Source organism: Onychostruthus taczanowskii, unplaced genomic scaffold, assembly GCF_017590055.1.
Source record: "Onychostruthus taczanowskii isolate IOZ18803 unplaced genomic scaffold, ASM1759005v1 scaffold17, whole genome shotgun sequence".
Classification (NCBI taxonomy): domain Eukaryota; kingdom Metazoa; phylum Chordata; class Aves; order Passeriformes; family Passeridae; genus Onychostruthus; species Onychostruthus taczanowskii.
This window is the reverse complement of record NW_024498906.1, coordinates 3227910-3239575: the sequence shown is the minus strand read 5'-3', so window position 1 is coordinate 3239575 and position 11666 is coordinate 3227910. Positions and strand designations below refer to the sequence as shown.

Sequence of the window (11666 nt, the reverse complement as noted above, 5' to 3'; positions counted from 1 at the left end):
ATGTATGAAATTTAAGTTTTCCACTATTTCAAACCTCAGTTGGAGTACTGGAAGAACAGACTGCTTTGTCATTTGTTCATTTCAAACATGTATGATCACACTCAATTCAAGTCTTTGCTTAAGGACTACATCCCTATTTCCCTAATACTTTTTATTCCCATTGAACTGCATTAAAAAAAAAAAAAACAACAGCCCTATGCCATCCCTTACATGTTTAAAATGTAAACGTGCATTTATAAAAACCTTGAACGTTTACTCAGCTGTGCTGCTGTGACTTAAATTTGCAATGGTCAAAGCATGCAGATGGCCCCAGTTTTCTTCAGTCACTAAGTGTTCTCAGCAGAATTTTCTGTTCTTGACTCAGGCTGTGCACAGCTTTTGACGTGTGCTGGTGCTGGCTGCTACAGAGATACACCCTGTGGCTGTGCTGCTGTGACTCGCTGCTCACCAGGCTCTGCAAGGAGCCATGAGCTGGGTGGAGTGTGTTCAACACATGGCAGACAACTCATCTCTGTCTTTATCAGGTGTCACTGGCTGGCTTGGTGCCAGAGGTTCCTGCAGCTGGGAGAGCGTTAGGTGTGACTGAGAGCCAGCTGGCTGGAGAGGTGGGCAAGGCCTCTCAGGAGCAGGGCACCAGCTCTAAAGGGGGCACAAGCACTGTGTTCATTTTGTGCCTTGGGCTGCTGCTGAATATCCTTGTGAGAGCTGGGCCCGCATTTCTCACGCTGCAGTGGCTTGGAGTTATTAGAAAATTGTGTTGTTCTTAGTGCTTCAGGGTTGATGTAAACAGAATCCAGAGTAAAATTCAAGGTGATTTACATCCTAGTCATGTGAGAAGGCACCTCTCTCTACAAGCTGCCCTCTGGTCTTTGCTATCACAGGCTGGAGCAGCACATTAGGAGCCTTTGGGGTTCAACATTGATCCCGTTCTGTTACCCTCCAGATGGGATGAGGGACTCCTTTCCCCAGACCTCACAGGCAGGCTGAGGCTCAGTGAAGCTCTGCTGGCCCTGGCTGTGGTTCCCTCTGCCTGTGGCATGTGCGTAGGTGTTATTTGTATCAGAGCTGAAGTGAAGGAAGCAGCTGTTCCTGCTCTGTGTCTGCAGTGACTAACAGGGAGAGCTGCTCAAAACCCACCCAAGACCACAGAATCATGTAACTTCACAGGGCAAATGCAAGTCCTGGCTGGTTCTGCAGAAGTGTAGTGAAGAGTCTTTGTCTGGGGCAGGGAATTGTATGGTCTGGTGAGGGAAGAAGTGAGTTCTCAGGCATGTGGGATCCAACCAAGAGTAATAATGTAGTGGTGCAGATTGGAGATGGAAGATGCCTGTTGACTTTTCAAGGATGACCCCGGTGCAAAGCTGACACACATTTCAGTTGCTGTTTTTCCAGTTGCACAGACTTTAGAATACTATGTCAAAAACAGGAAGAGGTGGGAAGAAGCAAGATGACATCCTCAGGAAAGGGTTCTCCAGTGCACACAAGTATGCCTTACATGTTCTTTTCACTTGAAAGAAGAAATTCTTGTCATCAGCCACAGGAGTTTCTGATGATCACATGTCAGTACTTATCTTGGAAAGACTACAACTACTCCCTTCAACCTAGGAGCCACATTTAGGGAGTGGATTGGCATAGGACACCAGCCCCCACATCCATCTGTTAACAGAGCAGGGACAGGGACAAAACTCAGAAAATGTGAAATAGAATCAATCTTATCGGCAAATACACTACAAATTTAAGCATAGAAAAATTTACTGGTTCAGCCCTTGAATCACATTAACTGGTACAGGTGTGGTTTTTTCAGTGCAGATGTAATGATTTATCTAGTGTAGGGTATGTTCTTAGTAGTTGAAAAATGTTTTCAAGCTTTACACAGACTCAAAATTCAATTCAGCAACGATAACTTTTTCCTGGGTTTTAAGTTAGCTGCTATTGCTATTGGACTACAGACAAATGCACCATAACCAAGTGGCTTTTTTCTAGCTGTAGTTTCTAGAATGTGACCAAACACAGAAGATTTTTGCAGAAATTAAGAAATCTATTTATAGCAAAAGTAATGAATCTAAGCTCAAGATGCTAAGTGGATTTGGGGAAGACTGAGCATTTAAATACCACCTAAAGAGAAAACATGTATTTCATAAGAATATTCTCTGATAACTAATGAGGTACCTGTGCTTCACACAGGTTAGACTTCTGTTTAAAAAATGAGCCATTTGATGTTTTACTACTGTTACATGTTAATCAAACTCACAAAAGTACCAAAATTAATGAAATTTTATTGGCAAAAATCAAGTTGAATGTGACCTATTGAATTCAACAGAAGCGAGCCTCAGTTTAGTTTATCAAAATACTTCAGTTTTCCAGCTGGATCTGGAATTATCTGTGCAAGAAAGAAAATGAAAATATTAGTCAAAAACCAAAGCCACAAAAACATAGCAAACTGTAAAGCCAGAACAGCACAGTATTTCACAGTAAGATGCTACTGCCAACTCACTTGCAACATTCAAGAGCAATTTATCACTTGATTTGGTACTAGATTACTGTTCATCTCTAAAGGTACCTAACAGCAGTAGCAGAGAGATTCAACCAACTGAGGCATGAGAGAGTGCAGCCTACCAAAGGAAGGATTTTGACAGCTTGCCCCAAAAGCAAGATATTTTGGTAAAGTAGTATCTGTAATCTAGAGGCTCAGAATTTACTTACAGTTCTTCCCTTGGCCACCACACTCTCATGGCTTCCTCTGGTTTGATCTAATTAAATCAAACACATTTAGAAGGCATGACTACATCTTTGAGAAAGGCTTTTTCAACTACTCTGCTATTGTCTGTATCTTTTGCACAGAGCAGGTGAAGAATGCTTATGTACTGTTTCACATTACTAAATTGGCAATGCTGTTAGTATCAGCATTGTAAGATTGTTTGTTAGAAAAAATATCAATGTCATGTTATCTAGGTGATCCTAGTTATGGAGGGCAGAAGTTTTCAGTGCCAAAATACGAATGTTGGGCCAGCCAGCCCTCTTTCATTTTTACAGTCTTAATATCCAGCTTCCCCCATTATGACACTCCTCTGCTAGCTCGCAAAAATTGAGTCCCAGCCTCAAGTCATCCTAGGAAACTCTCCCATCCAGCAAAGAAACACGGTTTAACATTCCACTGGTTTTACTATGAAGTACAGTGCCCACTAACTCTGCTTAGAGGCTACTGGGACCTGGTTTTGGTTGAGCCAGCTCTTTAACAACAGTGCTCTGTCATCACCAGATGGTTCAGAAGGAAGCCACATGGTCAAGTGACAGTGATCTCATCTGAACGAGGCAGCTCAGTGAAAGTTTCATTATTCTGCTGAGGCTCACTCTGAGCCAGGGAACACAAACAAGTTCAGTGAGTGTTTATGTGAACTCTGGCTCCTCTGCCTCCAGTCACATGGAGCCCAGGAGTAGCAAAGAAGGGAGGGCAATTGCACTGCAAAGCAGTGCTCCCTGCTGGAGTGCTGACAGTGGCACTGGCTCTGGCACACACCACAGCAGCCTGGGAACTTCTGTCTGTCTTTTTTTAGGTAGTGCCCAGAATGTGCAGTAAGAACCACCAAGAATTTGTATGGACAAATAACCAAGAAGATACAACAAACTCAAGAGTTTTGAACTTTCCCTCATCAGGTGTTAACAGGAAAAAATTCTTGATCACAAACTCACTGCTGATCAAGTGAATTTTGTTTCCAAATTCCACAAGGAGTTTGAAACAATTGGGAGATGTCTAGTGGGAGGGAAACAATCCCCTAATGAAATCAATAGAATGCAAATGGTGTAAGTTTAATAATGTGACTTTACTCATACCTTCTCACTGAAAGTTGCTGAGATTTTGTATTTGGCTCTAATAGAAATGGTAACTGAGTGCTTGTTAGTACTACATGCATATTAATATAAACAGTGACTTACTGTTTCACTGCCAGGTTTCCAACCAGCAGGGCAAACTGAAAAAAAAAAGGGACAAAGTTAGCTCAAGTATTTTTACACACACAGACTTTTGTGTGCTTAATATGCTCTTTCTGACCTTAAAGTAAAACACCATGAAGTGTCACATGTCAATATCTGAAACTATTAAATGTGCAGTTTTCTTTACACATGGGATGGTGACCTAGCAGTTTACACCTGACACCACCCACCACTTCAGTGACCTGAAAACTGCAGATCTCTGGATGGATGCCTACGCCTTAGTTTGAGTCTTGTGCCCTTCTACAGTAAGTACTGTCAAAGCAGTATCTGGGAATGAACACCTATTCTAGTAAAACAGAAGTTTTGCAATAGAATTCAGGTGACTACATAGAGACCTACCTTTCTTTCTTTAAAACCAAAACTAGGAGCATTTTTTAGCAAAGGGATCTGTTCAAAGATTTCACAAGAGACTAATTTTATTTGTAACCTTGCTTAGGAGCAAAGCATGTGCTTACCACAGTGTGGCTGGGACCATCTGAGCAGCTGCATATTCTGGAGTAAAGCGCTCATCTATTCAGAGCTCTCCCTCTGAGGCTTCAGCCCAAGCAGTTATGTCACATTACACTGCTTTAAGACAGGCTGGCAGAAAAAATACCCCACATGCTAGTAGGAATCGTGGAGAACTGTTATTCTGTGCAAGGAAACCAAGGAGGTGTCTACAGAAGCTCTCCTCAACATTCACATAAAAGCTGGGAAAAAAAGTGGTATTCTGTAAACACTGCAAATCAACATTCTGTTAGCTGGCTTTACAACTAAATGTGGGTAAATTTCCTTAGTCAGATGTGCATAGCCTAAGTATCAGCATCTATTTTTTCAAGTCTGTACAGCACAGCAGAATAATGATTGGTACTTTCATATAAAGGTACTTTCAAATGCTTGGAGACATTGAGTTGAAGTTAAGTTGCTAAATGTGTATTCAAATCTAAACAAATCTTCAAATTAAGTTATTTAAAGAAATGTGAAAAAGTTCACCCCATGCTTGAACTGGAGGAATAAGAATTCTTGATACAAAGTCTTTACTGTCTGAAGACAGTAAAATTGCTTTGTTGGGGAAAGATGATCACACAGCAGTTATACAGAAAACATAAGTAAAGGTGCTATAATTTCCACAGTATCACTATGTATCTTGACATGAAACACTCATTACTTGTCACAGGTCCTCACTGAATGACACAGGACAAAGATGGCCTGCATGTCCATTATTTTAGTATGCAAAAATGTACTGAAATATTAGGCCTCATTCTTCACAGCCTCATATTTAGTACAATTTATGCTATGCTTGTGACACATGGTACATAATGCCAAAATTCTGACTAGAGGAATGTTTATGCTCTAATTCTCATGGATGTGAAGCAAAATGTAAATTACTATTCTAGAAACAACCTAAGGACCTGGGACCACGGAATCAAGCAGGGCAATCAAACCACTTCAGTCACTGTATGAGGCCACTCATTAATGCTACTGAACATCTTTCCTCCAAAAAGCTAATACAGATTCCAGGCTAAGTAAAACAATCTTCAATATGGCAATACTTAAAAGAGCACCTTCTCCATGTTTGTCTGTGTACTGGAATGCTTGTACTAAACGAAGTGTTTCATCCACGGATCTCCCAACAGGAAGGTCATTCATTGTGATCTGTCGAAGGATTCTCTTATTGTCAATAATGAAAAGGCCTCTGTAGGTAAAAAAAGTGTGTGTGTGTTAGGAAACAGAATTAATAATAGTGGTGTTTTCATGCACTATTTTATGTCTGCTGGATGAGAGGAATTTGATCTTTGCAAACACCATGTAACACTCACCACCAGTAACCTACTATTCTTTACCTGGGTATCAGAGGACTTGAGCTGAGCTCCGGTTAAAACCAAAAAAATATACTTTGCAGAACATAGAACTAAGCTCTGACAGGCCATGCCAGGGGATGCTGCAGATGCTAGGACATTACAGGAATCCCAAAAGAAACTATTCAGTTTTAGGCAAATCTATCTCTTCAGGTAATCTTAGTCTTGACTCCACCTGGACTTGGGAGGTCCCTGAGCAACTGCATTCTGGGGAATCCTGCACATTGCACTGCCCTAGGTATCTACTGAAGCCTGCTGTTAAACAGGATATTAACCTTGATCCCTCTTCTGACTCATTATGACTACATTTTTGGTGTTCTTCAATATTTGCTACTTGCCATGAATCCCCAAGTAAAAGCTGCTCGAAAAGAAAAAAATTCAAATGCTTCTTTAAATATAAAGCAGTAACTATTACCCCAGCAAAAAACCCAACCAAACTGCAACCCAGTGAAATACCTAAGTGTATGTCCTTGATCTTCCAGATACACTCCATAATCCTTTGAAATCTGGTGTGTCAGATCAGAAAGAAGGGGAATCTTCATTGGTCCAAGTCCTCCTTGTTTACGAGGAGTATTAATCCTTCAAAGGAAAGGAAATATAGATGTATTTCTCATACAGATTTATATTCCCTACACAAGTCAGAAATCACAAACTACATCAGTATGGACAGAAGGATTTAGTGCAAGTGACATTTTTTCTGTTCTGCACACAAAGGAGATGAACAGTATTTGTGGCTTGAACAAAATGTTCAGTACATCTTTTGCAGTTTTGGCCACACCTGTTAACAATGACCTTTTTCTTATCAGTTGCATTTGCTTTATACCAATGTGCTCATGACCTGGAACAAGTCAAGCTTTTACTGATATTTTCATTAATATTTTCTTTTTGTATTAGTGGTACTTTTTGGACTGAAACACGACATATTGCAAGCAATACACATTAAACAAGCTTAAAAAATAAAGGCACTTTCACATACTAAGGTTAAAATTTACCTTAAACATTTGTGTCAATAGCATCACTCTCACACACTATGATATACCTCCACAGGCTAAAAATATGGGGATTACTGTTCTTTTGCTAAGTTGGAACTATGAGTAATGTTTAGTGAAAGACAAGAGAAAGATACATACCATGCTAAGTGAGTGAATTTTGAGTCCACAGAACATGCTACTACTTCAGTATTTATTGCTCTGAATTCTTCAATTCGGTCACTGAAGGCAATTATCTCAGTTGGACAGACAAATGTACTAGATGATTGAAGACAAGATAACAAGACAAAATTTCATGAGAAAGCCAGTAAATTCTCTGCCTAACTAAAAATGGTGTATTTATCATAAATTATTTTAGCTTTTGCTTATTTTTATTGCTCTTTCAAGTATTTAACCAAAATGCTGCTTGACAAATCCTCCACCCCTAGACTCCAGCTTAGTTACAAATGGATTATTTCTGAAGACTATAAATCCACAGTTATTTTACAATCTGTATTCAGAGCTTTTACTGTTACTTTTTTTTAGACTTTACAAATGTGGCTGAATTTAAGCACTATCAGCCAATTTTTCCACAGGATCATACTATAATTTGTTGTTACTGTGCAAATCTGCAACTTTTAACTAATTTGTCTTCGACTTTTTCTATTACAGAAGAACTAAAGTAGTAAAGCTAATGATGATATAATATTAAAAGCAGTTATGCATCTCTGTCCTCTTATCTTCATTTTGTGGAAAAGAATGGGATTGTCCTTTAAAAAGCAGAGATGTTTTCACTCAACCAGTGAAGTTACTGCATTCTAAATAAAGGATGTCAATGCTAAGTGCCCATAGGATGCTATGGGATGAGTTTAACGGGAAAATGCCACCTCCTGGATATACTATATACACTCTAGAAAGGATGCTTTCTACTTGCAGCACTGATTTACAGCATGAAACAGAACACAGAGTATGGCCTAACTGGGTAACTACAAAGTTGTTTGTTTTGTGTGGAGACACAAATTAGTGGACACGGTTCTAGGACAAAGACTGTTGCAATTTTACCAATGCATGATGAGAAAACAAATGCAAAGAATATATTTTCTTCTGTCACTCCTTTCTTCTCTCCCAAATTCTTACCAAACAAAAAATACAAGACCTCAAAAAAAATTTAATTAATTATTAATCTAATTGTAGCTGCACTCAGTGGTATGCCTACAGTGTTCTTACTTACAAGTCAAGAGGATAAAAGAAGAAGACAAGATATTTTCCTTCATAATCTGTTAGCTTCAGCTCTTTAAACTCTCCATTAATGACTGCTGTTCCCTCCCAGTAAGGCGCTGGCTTGGAGACTGAAATGCAAAGAATGTTGAATTAGAAGTCAGAGTATAACACCTGTGTTCAAACCAAGCTGTCCAAGGACAGCTGTTCTTCCTTTTGCTTGAAAAACAACCTGCAGCACAGGTCCAAGATGAAACTGCTTTCCAGTTCTAAACAGGAGGTACAGAATGATGAAGAAATGAAGGCTTTAGTACACATATAAAGTAAATAATTTGACCAACGTGTGCTCATACATGAGTGCTGCTGATCACTGATAATCAAGGCCACACAAACCTTATCTGGGCTGACTGAAAAAACCCTGTGTGTACTGCCAGCAAGGCACCTGCTAGACTGAAGGGGAAAGCTCTTTCATACTTCAGGTACTCTCATTGTTCTGTTAAAAATAGCTGTTGGGAGCCAGAAGCACAAAATAGTTCAAATTCACTTTGCTACTTTTTAGCCATGGAAACCTGTCTGGAATTCTGGTCCACAAAAAATATATGCCACAACATGGTTAAAGACAAATGTCTAAAAATGCAACATATGTTTATTAAATTACAACTCCTAAGCAAATTTTAACTTGAAGACAGCTGTGTTTTTAAAAAATATGCAGTTGAGAAGCATGAAATATATTTACTATTCCTATCAGAAGGGATTAACCTTGAATTTAAAATACTAAAAATTAATCTGTCAGGTACTATTTTCATACAACTATGAATTCTGAGACAAAGGATAGGGTATGCTGGAATTAAAAGGTGGTCTGAATACACTTGCCATGTCAAGGACATTGACATACATATCCAACAAATTAGGGAAAAGCTTCTGAGAGAAACATATGGAATCTTAAATATTATCTGGACGGTGCCTGAATTGTTTGGCTCTCCTTTCCTTAGGACAACCCACAGCTGCAGAATACAGTTAGCAAGGATGTATAACAAGGACCTTCATATTAGGAGGGAGAAGAAAAAGATATTAAATGAAACACTGCATATCTTGACCCCTTTCTAAATTAAGGTAGTTGTTTTTGCAGTTATAAACATCTGTAATAACTTAAACCGCAAAGGGAGAAAAACCCAAACGGCATCGGTTACAAATATCTTGGCTCCTTCTCCTTTTTTTGGGCTTTTTTTTGGTAGCATCTGCTTGCAGACGTTTAAAACCGAACGTACACCCTGGCTCAGTAAAGGAAAAGGATTTCAAACTGAAGATACTATCTGTGAGATCTCTCTGTGCTCTGTGTCCTGCAGGACGGGACTTTGAGCAGATGTCCCTGAAGAGCTCACAGCGATGCGCTTCACGGTGTTTGTGCCCGCGTCTGTCCCGTAACGCTTTTAAACCGCACCGGAGCACAGGCACAAAAGCAGCGCCAAAGCCAGCGGCGGGTCACGACGGGGCCCGTTCATTGTTTCTCATCCAGTGTGAGCACAAAACATTCCTGTGGATCCCCTGAAGCGCTTCCTTGGACTCGTTCGCCATTTCTGGAACCACGGACCTCGCTGGACGCCGGTGAGACGGCGGCGGTGACCACGATGCGAATGCAGCTCGGCAAGGAGCCGGTCCGCCCTCCCGCTCCTTCCCTCTCCCCGCCTGCCGGGGCCGCCCCGGAGGCCGCAGGCAGAGCCGCCGTGGGGACGGGAAGGGCTCGGGAGCCCCGCGCTCGCCTGACGTGGCGCTGCCGCCGCCCCGCTCCGCGGCGCCGAGGCGCACTGCGGGCACATCCCCGCCCCGGCCCCGCCGCTCCCGCAGCCCCGGCCGCGCCCGGCACCTACTCTTGGCCTGGCTGAGGTGCAGCGAGTGGTCGGAGACGGGCAGCCGGGCCGCCTCCCCGGGGTACACCTGCCCGCCCGCGTAGTAATGGCACTGCTCGTCCCCGCGCTGCCGCGCCGGGCGCGGCTCCTCCGCCTCCGCTTCGCCTCCCAGCGCCGCCGCCAGCAGGAGCAGCAGCAGCGCGGGGCGCCGGGCCCCGGCCGCGCCGCCCGCCTCCATGTCCCGCCGAGCGACTGCACGTCCCCGCGGCGCGGCGAGGGGCGGCGGCGGCGGGGAGGAGCTTGGCCGCACTCCCTCCCGCCGCATGGCCTGGCCGGGCCGGGCTGGGGCTGAGGGGGGCGGGCGGGAGCCTGAGGGGCTGGGGCTGTGCCAGCCCGGACCTCTGCGCAGCCAACTCTAGAAAGGATGCTGAACCCCAAAACCGGCACAGGAACCCCAAAACCGGCGCAGGAGGCCCTTCCCGGCACAGGAGCCCCAAAAGGGCACAGGAGCCCCATCCCGGCACAGCCGCCCCGGGCCCTGCCCCGTCCGTGGGGCCGGGCGCCGAGCGCGGGCAGTGCTGGCCGGGCTGCGGACCCGTGCTCCGGCCTCGGAGGAACGGGGAATGAAGTACGTGTGTAGAGAGAGGGGAAAGAACGCGTGTGTGCGCAGAGAGCGCGCGTATCGGGAGTGACCGCAGAAGGAAACTGATTGTGAGAGGCTCCCCATCTGCTATCATCTCTCATCTGTGGCTGCGTGGGTTCTGTGGGCACGGCGGCGCTCGCGGTCAATATCCAGCTGTGCCAAATGCAGATTGTGCATTCTGACCTCGTGAATTCAGGAAATGCAGAGAAGGAGTATTGCCTCAGGCCCCAAACCTTGCATTGTGTCCAGCTGGGTAGCGGCTCCTGAATGGGCACCATGTAGTGCACGTGGTGACTGTGTAACAGTGTCCTTAGACAGAAACTAAGTGCCTTAATTCACAGAAACACGAAATGGTTTGGGTTGGAAGGGACCTTTAAAGATAATCTGTTCTAATACCCCTCCAATGGCAGGGCCATTTTCAGCTAGATCAGGTTGCTCAGAGCCTGTCCAGCCTGACCTTGAATGTTTCCAGGACTGGGGCATCCACCTCTGGTCAGCCTGTGTTCAGTGTTTTGTAATTTGAAACCATTGCTCCTCGTCCTCTCACAATAGGCCCTGCTAAAAGGTCTGTCCCCATCTTTCTTATAAAGCCCCTTTAGGTACTGGAAGGCTGCTCAAGGTCTCCATGGAGGTTTCTCTTCTCCAGGCTGAACAACCTCAACATTTGCAGAGGAGATGCTCCAGCACTGTGATCATCTCTGTGACTCAGATGCCTTGGTTCAAGTTTGCCTTGTGAGAGGTCATTTATGGTTGTGTTCAAGGGTCCCAGGACGAGGGAAGAGATGAGAATCTTGACTCCGTATTTCAGAAGGCTGATTTATTATATTATGATATGATATTACATTATATTAAAATGCTATACTAAAACTATACTAAAAAGAATAGAGAGAAAGGATCCATCAGAAAGCTGGAAAAGAAAGGAATGGAATGAATAACAAAATCTTGTGATTGCTCACAGCCTTGACACAGGTGGCTGTCATTGGTCATCAAGTAAAAACAATTTCACATACTGGGTAAACAATTCTCCAAATCATGTTCCAACGCAGCAAAACATGGAGAAGCTGAAGCTTCCCAGCTTCTCAGGAGAAAAGATCCTGGCAAAAGGATTTTTCACAAAATATGTCTGTGACAGTAATTTTTCTCAGTGCTGAGTGGATTGTGG

General features: G+C 43.3%; 1 protein-coding gene across 4 annotated transcripts; it reads right to left on the bottom strand.

Moving 5' to 3' along the window:
- Positions 1-2256: 2256 nt before the first annotated feature.
- On the bottom strand, positions 2257-10187 carry PRDX4 (peroxiredoxin 4). 4 transcript variants are annotated; one of them, XR_005952305.1, is made up of 9 exons: positions 9883-10187; positions 8028-8145; positions 6959-7075; positions 6285-6407; positions 5535-5665; positions 4446-4679; positions 3934-3968; positions 2704-2750; positions 2257-2380 (listed from the first exon to the last, which is right to left on the bottom strand). XR_005952305.1 is itself a non-coding variant. In XM_041399971.1 (8 exons), exons 1-8 carry the CDS (start codon positions 10184-10186, stop codon positions 2377-2379), a joined length of 879 nt encoding a protein of 292 aa, XP_041255905.1. In that variant the 5' UTR covers position 10187; the 3' UTR covers positions 2257-2376. The 4 variants fall into 4 exon arrangements, 2 of the variants coding, with proteins under 2 accessions (XP_041255905.1, XP_041255904.1); XR_005952304.1 differs by lacking the exon at positions 2704-2750; XM_041399971.1 differs by lacking the exon at positions 4446-4679.
- Between the last annotated feature and the right edge of the window lie 1479 nt (positions 10188-11666).